This window comes from Amblyomma mixtum, chromosome 5 (assembly GCF_055824585.1).
Source record: "Amblyomma mixtum isolate Tamu chromosome 5, ASM5582458v1, whole genome shotgun sequence".
Lineage (NCBI taxonomy): Eukaryota > Metazoa > Arthropoda > Arachnida > Ixodida > Ixodidae > Amblyomma > Amblyomma mixtum.
In genome coordinates, this window is record NC_143016.1 from 182,074,542 (window position 1) to 182,095,282 (window position 20,741).

Here is a 20,741-nt window from a genome sequence, read left to right on the forward strand (position 1 = left end):
GTTCCCGTTGGGTTTGAGAGAGTTTCAGAATGCGTAAAGATATTCTTTTTTACAGCAGTATTCGTGGAGAGCAACCGAGACTTCTGTGTAAAAACCACAGCGACCGTTTGCTAACCGAACGAGAATCTGTATGTATGGCCTTAACGTCGTCCTGACTTCTCGGTAGTTTCCGTGTCAGATAATAGGCCTCCATTTACATCTGCGCAAGTAGCTGTGTGCGTGCGCGGCGTCGAACTGCCAGCGTAGCAACGGTGAAAGAGAGAGAGGAGAGGGAGCAGAATCACATACAATGAAGGAGGAAAATAGGGGTCTCGGTCAGACCAAGCGCCCACTTGTCAACCCGCCAAAAGGGGGGAGTTCGATAAGAATGTTTCTTTTAATCTTTGGCGTCCAGTGGAGCACTCGAGACTTCTTGCAATGAAATCGTCGTGCCTAAATTATTCATCTTGCGCGATGCTCTAACGAACGCTTGTGATCAGCTTGTACAGGGGATTAATTTTTACGCAAAACAGCACTTGCGCTATATTCAAAACAACAGAAAAAAAAGTACCAGACAACGTTGATGACTCTTTTTTCTGGTGAGAAATTGCTGCATAATCTGAATAGGCGGAACGCATCACTGGACAGTGTCGTTCGTGTTCTGTTCCGTGAAGATCCAGGAGCGAGGCTATATTTAGAGTTCGTAGACGACACTTCCTTTCTGGAACCCTGAAAGTAGGGGCATTTCTTTCTGATGCGAGACCCAGACGGCCCTTCTTCCGGCGTGTTCAACTTAAAGCTACTTCCGCCGCTACGTTAACAACATTACCGCCACGACCACAGGCGCAGGTATCTATCAGACCACCAATCTTAAACTGCTTATTTGTGCTGCATACCAGGTAGTATTAAGGAAAGGAGCGAGAGTGCGAAGGAATAAAACTGTGGTCGCCTGGAGATATCGGGTGGATTTTTTCATGTCTAGCACGCAGGCTTTTTCCTTTAACTGCCAACCGGAAGACAGCTCTGTTTCGTCGTTTTCTTTCGTCTGGACTATTAAAACACACAATGCACTGCCGTGCAGAAAAGTTTTCTTTGTTAGGAATTGCTCTCCGCATACACCTTCCTGTCTCTGGTGTCCAATCCGGCTCGCAGTGAACGCTTTTCAGCGGTAGTGCTTGCGAAGCGCATGTAAAATGAGCACTGGGCTCCGCCAGGCCGCTATGAAACAGCCGCACCCTGGTGTCTTCATGCGCGCGCTCCCCATCGTCGCCGTGATCTTTACTTGCTCCATGGCCGCTGTGCAGGGCGAAGACAAACCAGTGTGCGATTATAATCTCGATTATATAACTTCACATGGTAGATTACTCTGATAGAATGTGAATTCACTACTTTTCCTTCTCCGTATTATTTGTTTTGTAAAAATTCTATGTCTGCGTCCCAAAATTATCAAATACTCCATTCCTTATGCGTACAAAAAGCTGCCTAAGGGCAGCTTTTTTCTACGATTCCTCCATCTGTAGTGTTAGATGGAAAATAAACTTTGATTTCATTTGATTTATACATGAGTGCCTTTGTATCTGCTATGCACCCTTGCCAATTCCCCGCCGTGGGTATGTGCCATTAAGCCTGAGGTCATCATCATCATCATCATCAACCGCGTCATCTGCTACGACGTCCGCCTTCTTCTGGCTAACTACGTATAGGCAGCCAACGGGCACTGCGCAGCTGGGTGCGGAGTTCGTTAAAAAATACAGGGGCTTGCTTCGTTAAGAATGCGAAGAAAGCCCAAAATAATCATCGGCGGTGAAAACTGTCACTGAATAATGATGTATAATTTAATATTGTCACTATGGAACTGACGACTGCATCTACTGGCAGCAGAAACCAACGTCTTCGACAGCCGCGTCAAGACGTTTTGCCTGCCGGCTGTATGAGAAATTTGATTAGAAAACAGCGCCCAGTCACGAGACACAAGGAGAGATGTGCATGACACATCTTGCTTCAGATTCGTATTCGTCACCACTATGCCAGTTACAGGCTGCATCCTGCCGCGCCCTGTGGAAAGCAGTGATGGCGATGTCACCTAATCGCGGTGCGGCTGGAAGTATGCCCAGCATGAGTGACGTTCTACGATTGCCAAATGGCTATTTCAGCGGTGATATCAACTGCAGTTGAGGTTGCACTTGTTCACTTGATAGTAACTACTACAACCAAGTTCTGTACTGCTTCTGAAGTGCAAAGAACAATTTAGACCACCATTCGGCATTAGATAAGAGCCAAGTCCATTGGCTACCACTTTTCGCACTTGATCTTAGTAGCCAGCGGAGTATTTTGGCTTCTCTCGGAAATCGAAACATTTTGCAGTGATTTCGCAACTGGATCGTGCACTGGAGCACGCAAAACCCAGGCATTTAGCAAAAAACGCTCCACGGGCGTCATTCCCAGACCGCAACAGTGAAGCGTGGGCGCCGCGATGGCCGCCATTGCTCGGAAAGGCGGCGTTGACCCCTTGAAAGAATGACTTCACCATGTGACATCGAGGCACCGTAGCCGCACCCACTGCAAGCGACCTAAGCAAGGTTCAAAGTACAACACAATGCCGGTCGAACAGTTCGTTTGTTTTGCAGCAGTTCAGGAAAAACAATCTCTGTGCTGCAGCCGCCAAGCCGGAAGCTGTCTGCATATGCGTCATCTGGATCACCGGGTAGCAAAATTTGCTCTTAAAGAAGCCTGTGCATTAGCAATTCACTTTTGCAGTGCACAGATGCACGCTTTTGCACTTCGCCTTAATGAAGGCATTTGTTGCTCCCCGTCGGAAGACTGTACGGCTCATGTGGTGCCTGAAACCACGAGAACAAAATGAGGGTAGCTCATCATCTCTTCGAAACAAAGATACTTGCGCACGTCAGTAAGGTTCAAAATGCGCGAAGAATGTATCAGGACAGGGAAAGGACCTGTAAATTTCGGTGGCAGACTCGCGTGAAGTTCAGGTGATTGCCTAACAGTACAGATTGGCAAAAATCGCTAAAGATGAGAGAGATTCTGCACTTCGAGATCCGATTGGAACGCAGCAGTTTCTGAAAACCCGTTTTCCCAGCGTAAACTAAAGACCTTAGCTTCATTGCCCTTTTTTTAATATGCCGTTTTGTTCATTTAATTATTTACTATGGAATGAGAGCATTGGTGAGGGGCCCTTCACTGCCCTCTTGCGCGTTTAGAATTGTCCATTTGAGCATAAGTATGAACAAAGTAAAAAGCGCACAAGAGTTGTATACTCTAACCTACTTTAAAAAGGGTTAGTTCATATTTGCATCGCTGAATTATTGTTATCGAGCACAGCACACAGAGCAAGTGCATGATTTCATTAACTACCATTTTCATGACACCTTTACCGAAGCAGCAAACTAAATAATACATATACGAACCACAAGAGAGACATTTACTCACCCAGAAACTTAAGGGACCGTTTCTTTTTTGTTGTTGTTATCCTTCCTTTCGAGCTGAAGTAGATCACGTGCGCGTCTGGCTTTTGAAACCTGACGGCTAAAAACTTTCGGGGGCAAACGGCAGCCGTTTATACGTTGACCTTTGGATTTGGGTCATGGCACCGGGCAGAACACATTTAGCATTCGCTAACGGACAGACGCAGCTACCCACACGCACGTCACCGCTTTCTTTCTCAATTTTAGGTTCTTATCTGTATATAGCTACAGGTTGGATGTTTCCTATTAGACCGAAAAAAAAAATAGGACAATCGTGCACGAAATTATTTTTAGAAGTTCAGTTTTAACCGAGAAAGGTAAGTATCATTGAGATCTATAGTAGCGAGTAACAAAGATTAACACGCGTGATAGACAATCCTAAGCGTGGAATCACATTGCGTGGCAGTGCGGTTCGCGAACACGCTTACGGCGATAGTTTAAGGCCGTTCCAACGCTTTCAGCAAAATGAGGTCGGCAGGAAGACAATTATCAAACATTTGCTTTGGGGCTAGTCGGCTGATCATTGAAGACGGTTCACTGATATCCTTCAGCAACACTTTCTGTTGAGCGAGTTGGTTTGTTTCTATGTTTGCAGGGCACAGCGCACGAATGAACGGAACACCAGAACAAGGAGGATGACAGGAATACATTCAACGACAATCCATATCGCGTAATGGTGCAGGTGCGGACAGAAGTAAACGGAGCATGCTCTAACATTCTAACACATTCACGGGCCAGCGTTAAGGACCTCGTTCAGCAGAAAACCCTGCGTCGCCATCGTCGTCGGTGGCGTGAGCGAAATATCTCCAGAGGAACAACCTAGGTCACATGACCTTGTTGCGGGATCACAACCTGATCACCGGTGCAAGTGACAACCTGCCCATCAGATTATGAGCGAACTGCTCACCGTGGCAGCCGGCAGTTTAAAAAAAAAACGATTGGTCGCTAGAGGTTGCTCCGGAAGAGCAATATTGACCTCTGAGCGCCACCTGTGACTAAGCTTGAAACAGCCACCTGTCGCACAGTGGCGTATTGCTTAACTGCTGCACCACTGCGCCAGGAGTGGTGTGAGGACTTCCAGTGGTCTTTAATTAAAACTGTAACCTGGGCGATTAGGTTCATAGCTTGAAAGGGATACGTACTTGCGCAAAAAACGGGATGAAAACGAGGAAACACAAACGACATGTACGATGCGCAATTGTACATGTCATTGTACATGTCGTTTGTATTTCCTCGTTTTCGTCCCGTCTTTTGCGCAAGTACGTACCCTTTTCAAGCAGTGATCTTTGAATGCAAAGTAGAGAATGGCCAAATCCGCATATATGGATATTAACCCCTTCACGCTATCACCTGATACTCCTAATGTGGGTCCCCCTACGTTTTTAACCTTAGGGATTTCGTATTGGGCGGAATTTTAGAATGCCCCTTAGCTTATCCAGTTTCCCGAACTCAAATGAGGAGCCCCCCATGTTTGTTCAACTCACGGAAGCATTGAAGGTACCCAGCCAGTTTTAGAACCATCCTAAGCCCTGCCTTGGTTAAGGAGAGAGAGAAAGAGAGAATGTTGAACCGAAAGGCAGGGACGTTAACTAGCTTTTACAGTTTCCCTACCTCAAATGAGGAGCCCCCCCCCCCCCCCCCCCCCCCATGCTTTTTGCACTCACCGAAGGCGCACAGAGAGGCGAGGAGCCGGTTATGTACATCTGTTGTCGAGAATATGCATTTAATAATAGAAACATGTTTGTAACAACAAGAAGCGAAACGAACACGCATCAACGTCTTTGTGTTTATTTTCAGGCCGGCGCGCGCCGATTTTACAGCAAAACATAGCTGGTGCAACGATGTAAAATTGTTTGCGGTGTATCGGCAGCAGTGAACGCCCTGATATCACTGTCGGAGATGGGTACATGTTGAGATCACCATGCGCTAACTCGATGCCCCGGAAAAATCTTGCGAAGTCAGCGAATGCGGACGATGCGTAAGCGAAGTCTATGATGGACGAAGCCACCATTCTGAACTCTCTGTCGCCGCGGCCGCCCTACTGCGCAAGCCCATAACAAGTGGTTGTGCACCGAAGCAAGGCACCTAAATGATCGGCGTGGATGATGAGGTAAGGAAGCATGAAGATAACGTTCTGCCTACTTCAAGAAAATGACGCTCGGGAAGGTCTGAATAAAGGCTCCTTAGTAAGACACATGAAATATGGACCCAAGGAAGGTGTGGCCGCTCTTAAAGCATCCTCACTAAGATATGGAGTGTTCTAATATTGAGTGCAAGAATTTGCAGTGATTCGCAGATGTTACGGTTTTCCGCAGAAGCGTACTAGAAAAGTACAGAGTTGCGTTGAATGCATCACACACATAAGAAATCTGATGAGTGTATCACTAATTCCGTGAGATGCATTGGAGAAAGAAGTGACCAAAATTTGACTTTTCATGATTGCAGTGAACGAGAAAAAGATAAAAAAAGAATAAAATATAATAAAAGCGGCAGTAGCGCCTTAGGTTGTGAGCATGCGGTGTGAGTGTGTACACGTTTTGTTCTTCAGCGAGAATCACACCCCTTCAGAGCAGCATTGGTCTGCGTCCTGTCGTCCTTAAAGGTCGTTTCTGTTGTGCTATTTCACTTTAAATATATTTCCTACAAACTGGCCCATCAACAAGTGTTACTGCAGTACTTTTGTTGATATTGAACTGGCTCATTCTAAAAAAAAAAGAACCTTCCCGTATGTTGCTGGCACTACTCGCTTCAGTACAACTCGACCCATCGGCCACGTTTAGCTCGCTTTTAAACAAGCGAAATTGCTTTCTGATGTGCTGTCTCTTTGTGACGGCAGTTTGCTATGTGCGAGAACATAGATGGAAGCGAAAGCCCGAATGACCTTGAAAGCAACTGAATGTCAGCAAAAACCCCCTTTTATGTTAATATGGCCATGCTTATACAAGCTCATGAAAGGGCAAGCTAGCTTGCCTTTTTGTTGTTGTTTTTTCTGTACGCACATTCGCTTTGCCTTAAAATTTGACGCATCGGCCATCAACCAAGATGGATGATCTCTCATATGAAAATTCCGCACGACTTTGCTGCCATGTCTTCTCCTTCATTACGCCACTTTTACTGCTTATTGTGCGAAATTCGTAGCCTGTCACTTATTTAATCCCTCAGGAAACCCAAGTAGCAGCAAGTCCGTGCGCACTGAAGCCAGAGGGAGTGCCGAAGCGAAGGCGCTTAGGTGCGATGGCTATTAAGACCGCGTCACACGAGCCCGTGGACAGAAAGCCTTCTGCGTAAAGCGGTGGGGAGGGAAGGAATTGGAGGGGAGGCGGTTCGATACGCAATAGTCGCTTGCTGGGTAATTCTCTTGGTACGAGTGACATCGTGTCGAAAGGGAGTGTGATATCGGATGGTAAAAAAACAGAGAAAGACGAGAAGGTGCAGCGAAACTGGCCGATGATCAAAAGGCGCGACACGTATCGTCGCCGCGGGTGTCCTGTTTTACGACGCTCCAGCTTCTCTGGGCAGAAATTAGCTTTCCACTTTCCTTACTTGGTTTATCTAATTTCTTTCTTACATGCATAATTGCACCGGCAGAAGAAAGGTGCACTATGACGGGCGCTGAATATTGCGAAACACTTGGCTTTCGGTCTCCTGTCCCGGCCAAGGTCACCGGGAAAGAGAGCGTGCGCATATATAACGTGTTTCTGTGCAAGGTTATTCAGTTGAGCTCGCTTTGCAGTCCTACTATTCTCCTCGTTGCTTTCTCTTAGAGTTTCAGCTTGTCCAACATGAAGGTGCTACTTTTGTGCGCACTCGTCGTAGCTGGAGCCTTCGTTGTCAAGGGTGCCCATGAACTGTGCGGTAAGATATTTCAAATGATTCCTCCAAGTTTCGCTCATGTCGTCAATGTTCTTCGATTCCGCTTGGGAATCTAGAAGAATTCGTGTCTGAGCTAGTTGGTGGAACGTGACAAGAAATACAGCCGACAAATAAACACCACACAGGAAGAAAGGACGTACACCAGGCTGTTCTTCCTCTGTTCAGGACGAACACGAGGCTGATCTGTCCTTGTTCAGCCTATTGCACGTCCTTTCTTAGTGCGGCGTTTATTTGTCGGCTTTATTTCTGTTCTTGAGAGTCGAGTCTTCGGAGAAAAATTTGGAACCAACTTCAGGCGTTATGGCGTACGGCGCAAACGTATTAACCCCGCTTCTAGGGCGTATTCATATATCATTTTATTTATCCAGCCCTTCCACTCCAAATGGTTGTGCATCTTGGCGTCGCTATCCATGCAGATGCCATTGAATAGTTTATTTCCTCTTGTTCGAATATCTTTATTCTCAAGCCTGGAGATCCATCTACCATGCTTGTAATGATGAATTTCCTGAAGAGTACTGTTCAGCATCATAAAAGAGAATGCGAAGAACTATGAGTATAATCGTTAAAGAATACGCGGAGCGCAGACTTTTGCAAGAAAAGCGAAAAACACAAAATTCAAATAACATGCTTTGCAGAGGAAACCAACGTCTCCGACTGCCAAGGAAGCAGCAACTTTAGTTTGAAACAAATAAACTCAAGAGGACTTCGTCGGTGCAAAACTTTCGCATCGGGAATTACCTCACAAATAAGTGTTTTGGTAACAAGAAATGATCTAGGGCTTAAGGAAGAGATTATAAAAGAATAATCTGGGTGGTTAACGTTGCAAATACATCAGCTAGCAAAACCTTTGCGGCTCATTAGGAAAACAAAAAACATTCATATGTACGTTTTAATGATCCCATAGTTGTCAACGTCTAGAGCACTTAGCCTTGAAATCTATTCGCAATAAATAACACTCACCAGCCGGCAGGTTTTCAGCACCACGGCTTGAACAGTACCGATGTAATAAATGTTCTCAGTAGTTCCCGGTCGATCAGCGTAATAGCTGAGGTTGAGGTTTGAGTTCACTGGCGAAACCTGAAGTGTTCTTTAAGGCATTTTGCTTGAACCTAACTGGTGCTTTTAGTACGAAAACGCTACTTCATGAGTTCTAGCCGGCTCAGCGTGTTTGTCTGAAGCATGAACTTGAGGGTTGTTCCTGACTCATGCAGAAATAAAGTAAATGTAAATAAATACTGCCGCGACTGGGCGTTGATCCCAAGCCAGCACGAAAAAACACCTTCGCTGGCCACGTTCCGAGAGCGCTGCCGCAGCCGATCACGCCTCGTGTTAAGCCGCAACTCACACTAAAGCTGTGCATTGCATATAGTCCTCATCATCAGCTTCCACCTGCGGCGCGAAAAGATCGAATCACCTTAACCTGAGTCTCATATCGTCGCAAGACGTGCCGGCGACCCAGCAAAGCAATGCCATGAGCCAACAAGGCTAAACACATGCTTTCGCACGTCTGCTCGGTTTAACTATGTCAAAACCCAAGTGCTTTTTTTCTGCTTGTCCATCAATCATGGGCTCTGCTTTCTTGATGTATGCTAACTTACTTTCAATGCACATTTTTCTGAAATAAACTGACATTATTTGCCGTTAAGAGGTTTTCCTTCCTTGTGGGGATGAGAGCGGGAGTACAAATATTATTTTGTGTCCCGAAAGCGCTGTGCTGACCTTTCATTACGCTGCGAACACGCAGTTTTCGAATGCTTCAGCATACTGCTGCCCAATCCTATAGGAAGCTTCTAGCGCCTAGTTGTAGGAAAAAAATATGCATACAAGAAATGACTTTCTAGACAAAGCCTTCTCCAGTGAGTCTTACAACCACCCTGAAGCTTTGAGGTTGAAGGAAAGCTGCCGAATCTTTCAGTGCTTTTACCTCGTTCCAACTTATCACATCATGGAAGACAATACTTCCTACAGTGAATAAATGGGTGAATCGCAGTGCATAGTGAACACTATAATTACCTGTGGCCCTATGGTAATTAGACGATTATAAGTTTATTACACGACATCCTGAAGCATATGGGTGCATGAACACAGTGGATGGACAAATGCGCTACGTTAATCTTTTTCTGTTTTGTACAAGGGGTGAGGAGATCGTTGGCTTCGTGTGCCAAAGACTGCGTACCCGAAGGTTGCAGCCAATCTTTGTTGTTTCTGCCACCTGCATTTGGCTTTTTTATATCTTGTTCATAACACTTGGGCAGTTCAAAGTACCCTGCCAAATGCAATGTGTTGTGTCACCACTGCGCTAATGGGTGAACCGATTCTATGAAGATGAAAAAACAAACAAACAAATAAAGCATCTGGGACTTCCTTTCACGCGAAGCTGAAGAAACTCGCCAATACACTCTGAAGCGGTAAAAAAGAGGCAACAAAGCTATCTTTTTCCTCGCTTACTTCAAGGACACAAGTTACCTTAGCGAACGTGCGTGGCTTCCTGGTTCTTAATTACTAAACTTAATGTCGCATGCGATCTCCTTGCGCGGCGGTGAACTTGTGTTTCTGGTGGCTTGCCGATAACTTACGCACTAACCATGTCACACACACTTTCCTCATGTTTTTGCAAAGAAAACAATTCATAATGATACATCAGCAATGTGCCTTTTCTGGCTCTTTACGGGCACTCAGTTATTTCTTAGACCGCGCATTGACTTAGCTAGGTTTGATTTAAATCGAATTTAGCGCACGGTCACAGTAAACCCTTTGCTTTGAGCATTGCACACACAAACACACATGCGCGCGCAGAGAAACAGAAATGAAATGTTGGCTGCTGTGAGTCGCACCAGAAAGGAAACCCCAGTTGCAGGTAACTTAATCTAAGCACTAAGGGGTCCTTGCATAACGCTGTGTCGTGATGTAATAAATGAAACATGCAACTTTTTTTTTTTCCTTTTCCAGCCCTGAACAACACCCAGATCAAGGCAGTTCTGAAGTGCATGGGAGACAACGTTAACTCCGAGGTACTAGTCAATTAATTTGTCCGCTTTACTTGCATTCGCACAACCGGAAGCATACAATGAATGCAGAATGCTGAAGCTATACATTTGGGCACTCTAAACGTGTGCAAAGTTTTACAACGCGCTCTTTTCCTTGCAGCTCAAAGGAAAGGCGAAGGAAATTATCGAGAGCCAGGGAGACAACCTTGCCGCGCTCGTTAAAAGGCAGTGCGATGCCGGCGTTGACTTTGTGAGTACACTGTTTTTTATACTATTCAGAGATAATTGTCTTTCTTAAGTTCGTTGATTCGTTGATTAAGTTTGTTATGAAGTGTTCACTTGAAGTGTTGACTTGTTAACAATAACATGGCAGCAAATGCTATGAATAAGATTGGCTTAGTGTTTTCAGTGAGCAGCATTTGGGCTAAAAAAGTGTGCGGAGGCGAACAACGAACCCGACCTTCGGTCATCCGTGTTGACATCTCAGTATAGGTCGAGAAAAAATTGAAAGGAACCGAACTTTGTAGCCAAGATATTTATACTTCAGAAACCACAACGCAAGAACGAAGCGCCTTTGCTTGGCGCGTGCTCTCTGCGTGGCGTCCTGTACGTGTTCTGTGCGCTCTGCTTGTGTTGTGCGCTGTACTTCGTCCTGGGAAACGTAGCTTATTTGGTGGATGTGCCAGTTTGAAGATGATGTCGTCGAATCAGCAGAAGCACGTGGACGACTTATAACCTTTGCAGAAGAGCGTGCATCGTGCATTCGAAGGTGGTCGGCGTGTTCGATAAATCGGAAGGCATAACTTTTAATTGATGACACCCGTCAGGTGTCACAAGCCCTGTCTTCTTACGAACCTGGTCATTCATTGTAATTGCCGAAAGCCAAAGCCAAGATCTATGACGGCTAAAAACTTGGCACCAATGAGACTAAAGGGGCGCCGTCATTTCGCGCGAGGGACAAGTTTTTTCTTCACAAAGACGACTTGCGATGCGTAGCCGCTGTATCGGGGCTCTTTAATGTGCTCGACGAGCATTTTGGCAACCTCGACGTTGATTACTTGTCGAAGAGGGTTGGAGGCATGATATAGTCGGCAGCGGATAAGATTGGCACCGCCGGGCGTTGTTGATGCGTCACCCAGACAGCTTGACCCGGCGGGATGTTCTTAGTGGGGAAAATGTGCGAAAAAATATTCTAGAAGTTCGCGGAGCAGTGCAGGTTCGGCGGCACAGAGATCGATGACCATCACTGCCGCAAATGCGTCCATCGAAAGAGGTGGATGCCGGTAACCGGCTGCGGGGCTGTGAACAGGGGCGGCGCCTGATGCAGCTACTAGGCACGGGGCGAGAGGAGGCAGTGTGGCCACGCAAATTCTGGACGGAAGCACTTGAGGAGAAGCCAAAATTCAGAAACGACCAAGACAGTGCGTTCGGGTGTCAGAAGGAGATCATTAATGCGGCTGATGAGGTAGTAGCCAGGAGGCCGCTTGAGATGACATGCAAGCATAGTCGGCACAGAACATTTGGAGGGAGGAATCGACATGCTCGCACTTGAGCAATTGAGCAGTTGGGGCACTAGATGGAGGACAACCTTTGAGTAGTCGATGAGATGTGAGTGGTTGGATTTTCAAAACGGAGAGCTGCACCGGGGTACTATGACGGGCAGTATAAACGCAAGCGCTGCACAGTTCGTCAAAAGCAGCCGTGCCAGCTTTCGCGACACGCGTTAGGGCTTTGTGGGGTCGACTACGGAGTTTAGCGGTCATGACGGATCGACACGTGCGCACCGGTGTCAGTGATAGCGCACCCAGGATCATCGTTGGCACTGACGTCCTGTAGGGTAGGTTGAAGGACCAGCAGATTATTTCCGAGCCTGGTCATTCATGAAGCGTCCCTTCCGGGAGGTGCATCTGCTCGTGAATCTGCTCGTTTTCCAACTTGGAGCGGATGTACTGGGCAACAACCGAAAGATAAGGTGACTGCGGTGAGTGCGGTCGACGAGCTTGCGGTAACGCGGCGCGAGAAAACCGCCGAAGATCGTGAAAGTCAGTTTTAGACGGCTCTGGCTGGGATCGGGGCGATAAGCGTCCCTGCGAATCATGCCGATAGCGGGCGTTGGAGAAGTCACTGCGTGGCAGCAGAGGCCTTTGACTGCGGGAGTGGTGGGAAATCTAGCCAACATGTGAGCAGTGAAAACAGAATGGTTTGTAGTCGGCAACGTGTCATTCCACCGGGTTGCGGCAACGTGGGGCATAGTAGCGAGTGGGCCGCAAAATAGCCACAGGAGACTCGTGGAAGGCTATGCTGTCAATAAATCACGCCACCGAGGGGACATCCAAATTAGCTATTTTCTGTCTTGCGACGCCCTGAATAAGTAACATGATGGCCAGTGTGTTGTCCGATACTTTCGATAGGGCATAACTGGTACAACAACCTCAAATTCCTGTCGTATAATTTTTGCACCTGTGTCTTTCCCGGTAAGAGTGTCCGAGATCGCTAGGGATAGGGGTCGTTGTTCCTCAACAGAAGTTGACCATATTTTTGCTTCTCAGAGATAAAGTCAAGAAAAGTACGCATAATTTGTGTACAGATAGGAACTGGATGAGTGCGCCATGAGTAAAATCATCTTTTTTCTTCTTAGGCTGAAATCCTGAAGAGATTTTTCTCCGTGAGTACATTTTTCTTCTACCTTGCTTAGTTACTTGGTGCTGCTCTTAAGCAGACCTCTGAGTGCATTTATTTCTTGTGTACTTACATATTCTTGTATACACCAGAGCTGCAGTGACATCTGCAGCATAAATGTTTTTCGTCACGCAATTTCGTACACATATAAATAAAAACGGTGCAGTAATCTCTTTGTCCATTCTATAGCTGAGATAACAAAACGATATAGACGCATTGTTCAAACTGTCCCGGAAAGCGCTACAACATCGACCAATGCAAGGCAAAAGAGAGACGGAATAATATGCAGAAGGGTTGAAATGCGGGCCAGTTGGTACATTGTCAACTGAGAAAAAACCAGTCACACAAGACGACGGACAAGAAGAGAGTACACACCACAACGAATGAAACGCAAAAACATAGTTCGCTAATTTTTTTATCAGTGAACTAAGACTAAACTAAGGCGGGAATATGTTCTTCAATAAAGGTGCGGCATTTTGCGTTATAAAACACTGGTGTTCTGAAACTATGATGTTTCGAAACTGTTTCAGCGTTTTTCAAGAATGTTAATGCATTAAGCAAAGAGTAACACCGGGATAGCATCTTTTGCTCAGTATAATCTTGCGATGACGCAATTTTCACGTGCTTATATTCTATTAGGGGTCATTCTGCCTGAAACTGCGAACCTCGTGGCACCTGGAGAGGTAATGACAGGGATAAAACCCATTTTTGTTTTGTTATGCCCAAAGCAGTGCAGTATGAACTGTGACAGAAAGCACCAGATAGCCCTGGTGATACGTGTCGCCCTAGACAGCTTTATGTGTTTTTCTCACGCAAAATGGAGTGTAATGACACGAGAGTAAATACCTTTTCCCTGCGGCAAACTGAAGTGGTCAGGGTTAGCCAGTTGTTAATGCCAGTGCTCCAGGAAGCACGGCTTGAGAAAGGGCGCCCATTGCGCACCCAGCCATAAAATATGCCATGACAGCGGCCTGAGCGATATCAGCCCCTGCACCATAACTCTTTCTGATAAGCTCCATTAGTTTCAGAAAGGAAATAAACCAAAATACACGTTCCAATAACTTTGAACTTTGCTCCTCAATACTGGCTGCTCCAAAAATGTAAATGCAAACGGAAATTCCACTATACCTCGCTGTTCACAAGTTTGCGCCGGAATTTAATTTTGCTTTCAGTCTTTTAGTCAGATTTTTACTTCACTCTCTGACATAAATACACCGGTATCGTCACGTTCCGGCCCATGTAAAAGTTCTCGCAGCGTTTCCGACCCATAGTTTTTGAGAGTGGAGAAGAGTAAGTTCATAATGGACGGCTTTTCAATGCGGCTTTAAAAAAATGCTGTGGTTTCTTAATGATGGGGAGCTCACTTCTACGAGAAAGAGAGAGAGAGACATCTTCAGTGCGCAGAAGGGTGGAGAGGTCGAACTGAGTAACAGTGTCTAGCCTGCTCCTCCACGCTAGTGGAGAGGGAAAGAGGAAAAGACAGAAATACGGACAAGGCTAAATGAGAGCTCATGCAGCGAGCTGCACACGTGGTGCGACCTCCTGCAGTGGGCAACGCACTCAGTAAACACCCCGATGGTATGGTCGCTAACGTACCGAGGTAGTTGGCGCGTGCGTCATCATGCCGCTATCCTGCTTGGGGAGCCTGAGGAGCTTGCAAAGAGCCGAGAAAAAAAGAAAGGAACAGGTAAAAAAAAAGGTAAAGCTACAACTGCGCAGTGCGTTCGTAAGAGCTTTTATGGCGTCGAGGTGGCTGGAGGGAACAGACGCGCGGATTGCACGTCCGTGTCACAAGGGGGATGTGAACGAAGTGCAAATGAATTTGCAGTGAAGCCCAACACAAGAGAAGAAATGTTGTGCGACCGGTTACTCGGCCAAGCTTAACTGGAGAAGTGGGCGTGTGACCGAGTTAGAAAAAGGGAGCTCAACACCGAACGTTGCGTACTGCGTGATTCCACATGCAAATGCACGACCATCTGGCACATTGAATGAAGATGTCAAGGGGATTATATAGAAAAAAAAATGCCCTGCAAACAACAACCATGATGGGCATTATGGAAACAAAAGACTAGCTCTCTCTGGCGTTTTCGCACATTTTACAGTGCCTGGGGACTCGATCGGAGCATAAATGTTTGAATTTTTACCCTAAGGTAATTACTCGGTAGATAAGAAAAGCCGCTACGCACGCGCGACATTGTCTTGCTATACAGGACTGCCACACACCGAAGTCTGTAATCTTGATAAAGCTTGTTGTTGGGCCACTTGGATAATTTCTACCACCTGGGATTCTTTAACGTGCACCTACATCGCACAGCACAATTCTCTCTTGTAGGGGTGTGCGAATATTCTGAAATATCGAATACCGAACCGAATATCCTCGTATGCGACTATTCGAACGCATCAAATAGTAAATGTTCAAAATTATGCAAAAACGAATCGAATGTGACCTCAAGTTTTCGAATAATTGGAGCGAAGTTCAAATAAAGCCTGCCGTATTTTTCTGTCCTCTTCAGTAATGTTTGCCTTCTCGTCTATGATCTACAAAAAAAAAAAAAAACATGCACGCCGTGTTACCAAGCTGCCGCGATCGGTATGCGCGATATGGAGGGTTGAGCGCCCCGGTGCGGCCCATTCGCGAGACAGTGTTCGTAATCCGCATATGTGGCCTCAGAGATGGGACGAGGTCGCAGGGCGTAGGCAGGTTCAGCAAACGCGGCCTTTATGCCTGACCTCAGATGCCATGCCTTATACCGAAGTCCTCGCTCGTCTCATGCTATGAGATGTCACGATAGTTTAATACCTTCCGTCATAAACAGCAAAATGTACAACGAAAGGTAAGCATAACATCCCCATGATAAACCTAATGCAGTCACTTCGGGTTGCGACCCCTCAAATGGAGAACAAAATTAGGTCTCTTAGCAGATAGAGCTGTAACTGCAAAAGCAGCGCTTCGCTGTTGGTCACGACTACTTATTAAATATCCGCACAAGTAGCGAATATTTGCCAAAATACTCAATTATTACTCGATTCGGTAACAAAGCTGCACTATGCGTGTTCTAATCGGTTTGAACAAAAGGTTTGCAGAGACACTTAAGACTGCTCAGTATGAGACGGCGTCGGCCCGCCCGCTGACATTGTGAACGCTGTCGCCGCGCGCTGAGGCGATATGTAACCTGATGCCATGCAGCTGGTAATTCTACCTCTTAATGGCTCTATGAAGCCGCCGCCGCGACGCCGCCGCACCCGTTCTGACGTGCACGCTAACTTCTTGAACGCAGTCGCTACCGCACCGCGACCCGGACTCCGCCTTAAGGATATGAAACAGTAGCTAACTGGTGAATGGCCATATACGCGTATGAAGAATTGGTCTGTCCGTACTTAACGTTCATAGATCCTTGGAAGCCCTCATACCACAACTGGCACAATGGTGCAGCGGTTAAGCAGTGCGCCACTGCCCTGGCATGACAGGTGCTGCCACCGATGTAACTTGGGCGATCTAGTGCTTGCGCGAGAGGGAAAGTAAGGCTTACGCCTTGAAAGTACTACCTGCATTTGCACACTTCTAATCCGTAGCATTTCGCCGCTATCAAAATGCTACCACCACGGCAGGGCTTGAACCCGCGTCTTTCGGGTCAGCAGCCGCGCACCATCAGCACAATAAGCCACCGTGGCGGCATTACTCGCTTTTTAAAATACTCGAAATTAGCGGCTGCCCTGTAATCCGCTTGAATTTTCAAATGTTCTTCCGTTTTCTTGCTTTCAGGAAGAGGAGGCTAACGCTGTCAGGCAAGCATACAGCAAGTGCAAGAATTCCCGCGGCTAAAGCGGTCATGGACAACCTGCAACGAGTGCAACGCGTTGTCCGGAAGGCAACAACAGTATGTTTCTTGAAGATAGTGACCAAATAAATGAGGACTTTACATCGATGCGCGGGCGCAATCTATATATCTTTATTTCTGAACATTTGCCTCAACAAATGCCCCGTAGTGTTGGCCGCCTTACACACGTACCCTCACACGCTCGAACTAGGCATTAAAACCTGATGGTTGCTCCCTGTTGCACCATTGCTCATTACCCGAACAGCAGACAGGGATTAATGCTCGACCGAGAGGCTAGTGTTTCGTGCACTTGACTATCATCGAAACAGCACCTTGCATCACGAATCTGCAACTGCAATAGCGACTCAGCTAAATGTCATCTTCGGTACCATTATGTGCAAACGTACTGTGCCCTATACACGTTTGTGCAGCAGACTATGCGGCAGTGCTGTGAGTGTGCAGTGTCGTGGCATAGCCACAGTTTCTTACAACTGCACGTGTCAGAAAAATGTTTCGCTAGCAGTGTTCGATAGCTTCTCTCCAGCACTCTGCAACTGCACTTCGCATGTCCTGGTGTTAAGTGCCTGCCGCTTTAATAAGGAATGTTTGAAAGCGCATGCAATATTCACGTGACGTGATGCTATATTGCCAGCCTCCATTGGAAAATGTCAAGTAAATTGAAAAGAAAGAAATTTCATTATTTTTCATTACCCTGATAGACAATATAGAATTTAGCTGGAAGCCCGTCCGGCGCATACAGTCATGCCCCATTGATATTTTTTTTCTTTTTTTTTCTTTATTTAAGACATTCCGTTACAGAAATGCCTTGGGGGACGCGACAAAAGGCAATAGACATGCCTGACGGGGCCGCGCCCCCCTTGGCTGCGGCGGAAACAACATAGCATAAGCACAATAATTACAAAGCAAAAGGAACAACAATACTGCATGATATGAAGGTGCATGAAAAAACACAAAAAAAATACAGGTACATAAAAACAATAAGTTGGGTCAGTGGTACGGTGTTATGAAAAACAGTGATGTATGTGCGCACGTCTTCAATCATCACAGTGAAGGTAAAGATCCGGAGTGAAGGCGAACGAAGTTATCAACACAGCATGGTCTTTAGTTTTCATTTAAGAAAAAATCTCTAAGTGTTCTCCTCAGTCGTTGCACCTTGGTGGCAGTAAACAGTATCTCAGCTAATTCAGGGTGCGTATTGAGGAAATCTGGAATCAAATAACTTAGTTTTTGATCACCGTATGTTGTACGCGAACGGGGCCTTGGTATTAAGTTTTGTCGTAGATAATAAGGACCAGGTTGCGCATGATATTTAGTTTGAAATGTTATATCTGTTTGGTGAAGACGCGAAATTTCCAGGGCCAGTTTGTGTTTATGGAGTTTGTGAATGGGCATTATTTTATTACCTTTAAAATGAGGTGCAGTGTCCTCCGAAAGATCCAAATTGCCTATTGCTCTCTCTGCTCGCTTTTGCAAAGAGAAAAGACGATCCAAATTTGTCTTAGTCGTTGTAGCCCATACTAGGAAGCAGTAACAGAAGCGTGAATGTAAAAGCGCATAGTAGATTTGCTTTTTTACAGCAGACGGAACATGGTATCTTATCTTGTTCAAAATTCCCACGGCTCGCCCAAGGTCCCTACGCAGTGCGTCAACGTGAGGCGTCCATGAAAGGTTCTCTTGGAATATTACCCCCAAAAATCTTACTGTAGTCGATTGTTCGATAGTAATGTTATGAAATTTTAAGTGCAAGTTCGTGGGTGGATGGGTTCCCCTCGGTCTAAACAGTATGTATTTAGTTTTACTTGTGTTTAATTGGAGTCTGTTCGAATGAAGCCATAAGTTCAGTCCAGTTAACCATTCGTTGGCCTGATGAAACACGTCCACAACGTCAGCGCCCGAGAAAAACACATTCGTGTCATCTGCATATAAAATTAACTTAGTGTTATTTATTATGTTTACAATGTCGTTTATATATAGTAAAAATAATGTCGGACCAAGTAATGACCCTTGAGGTACGCCCTGTTTTAGAAGTCTGCTGTCGGATTTTGCGCCATTTATACATGTGAACTGGGATCTAGATGTTAAGTAGCTTTTTATTAAAGACCATGCGTTGCCACGAAAGCCATACAATGGCAACTTCTTTAAAAGCACGTCGTGTTGGACACAGTCGAAAGCCTTTCTAAAATCCAGAAATATTCCGAGGGTAAATATTTTCCTTTCAATGTTTTCGAGTATATGTTCTTTCACTTCAAGAAGGGCCATTTCGGATGACTTATTTTTTCTAAAGCCGAATTGTTCACTTGATATTATGTTATTTACACTCAGAAAGCTTACTAGTCTTTTATGTATAATATTTTCCGCTACCTTCGCAAAGATAGGGAGCACAGATATTGGTCTGTAATTGTTCATATCGTTAGGGGAACCGCCCTTGTGTATAACAGCCACACGAGCTAACTTCATTGCGTCTGGGAACACTGCGGTGGAAAGAATAAGGTTCAGAATATGTGTAAGGGGACTATTAACTATTTCTGCCACGGCTTTTAGTGGACCGGGTTTAATATCGTCAGCTCCAGAGGCGCAATGGTTCTTTAAACCCAAAATGACGTCGAGTATTTCATATTCATCAGTTGGGGACAAAAATACAGTATTTTCAAAATGTACTTTGACGAATTCCTCGCATGGTATCGCATTGCAGTCATTTGCGGAAGCACCCACGTTAATAAAATGTTCGTTGAACAGGTTTGCAACCTGTTCGTCACTCATAGATTCGCTGTGATAAGAAACCCGCTTTGGGGAGTTTGATTTACACGTGATGTCTCTGACCGCTTGCCATACCAGACGGGGATTTCCTGCAATATTTGAAAACTTGTTCACATAGTATGATCTCTTTGCTTTTTTAATATCAGCATTCAATTTATTTCTCGCTTTCTTAAATACGCGGAGATCGCCTTCACTTCGTGTGTCTAGAAACTTTTGAAAAAGGATGTTGCGGTTTTTTATTCTGTTATACAGGTCGTGCGAGATCCAGGGCTTTCTTGCTCTCTTGTGTCTCTTAAGAGTTTTAAAAGCGAAGGATTCATTGTACGCAGAAATAAAAAACATCAAGAATGCCTTATAAGCGTTATGAGAATCCTTTTCCTTTGTAACGCTATCCCAGTCCTGTTGCATAATGAGTTCTTTAAACTTTAACATGTTTCTTTCCGAGTAATCTCTAATCAATATTTCTTTCTCCAGAAAAGAGCGTTTTTGCTTCGAAGGTATCAGACAGTAAATGGGTAAATGATCAGTAAGATCGCATATAATTGTACCTGATTTAACTTCATCGGGACAGAAGCTTGTAATGCACAGGTCAAGTATTGTTTCAGAATTTGAAGTGACACGAGTAGGATCACTAATCACATTTGAAAAACCATACGACTCAAAGAGCTCTTGGAAATGCAAAAAAGTAATATTATTTGGAGAAGCATTTATATTGAAATCCCAGACAAAGACACATTCGAGGTTGAGCTCGAGGCTGCGTTCAAATATTTCTTCTGCAAACTGCATGAAATGCTTTAAACACCCAGATGGCGGTCGGTACACAAGAGCAAGTAGCAATATAACCCCCGTTAATATGGTTGACTAAAGCTCTGGAAAATTTCTGTGGGGACAAAGTGTTTTCAATGCTTTCACGCCTCGTTAATATGGAAACTCGATGTCCGGACAATGTACAGGGCAAAAACTCACAGAGCCCGTTGGAGCCCTTTTATTTCTGTCGTGTTAATATGGACAGGGCAAGGACGAAATCTTGACTGCCCCAGTTTTCTTTCTCGATTTCTTCTTGAGGCGCTTGTTTTTTTATGTGTTTGTTTTATTTATTGCGGAGATATGCCCTTCGGCATAACAGACATATGTATTATCGCGGA

At 45.5% G+C, this 20,741-nt stretch overlaps 1 protein-coding gene across 1 annotated transcript; it reads left to right on the forward strand.

Moving 5' to 3' along the window:
- The first annotated feature begins 7,162 nt into the window (after positions 1-7,162).
- On the forward strand, positions 7,163-16,928 carry LOC149345004 (uncharacterized). Its single transcript, XM_089542713.1, has 5 exons — positions 7,163-7,316; positions 10,284-10,345; positions 10,482-10,571; positions 12,960-12,986; positions 16,764-16,928. Exons 1-5 carry the CDS (start codon positions 7,244-7,246, stop codon positions 16,821-16,823), a joined length of 312 nt encoding a protein of 103 aa, XP_089398839.1. The 5' UTR covers positions 7,163-7,243; the 3' UTR covers positions 16,824-16,928.
- Positions 16,929-20,741: the final 3,813 nt, after the last annotated feature.

Coding starts and splice junctions, on each gene's coding strand:
- LOC149345004 (XM_089542713.1), top strand. CDS start 7,244: ATGAAGGTGCTACTTTTGTGCGCACTCGTCGTAGCTGGAGCCTTCGTT. Junction 7,317..10,283: donor GGGTGCCCATGAACTGTGCG/GTAAGATATTTC, acceptor TTCCTTTTCCAG/CCCTGAACAACACCCAGATC. Junction 10,572..12,959: donor GCGATGCCGGCGTTGACTTT/GTGAGTACACTG, acceptor TTTTCTTCTTAG/GCTGAAATCCTGAAGAGATT.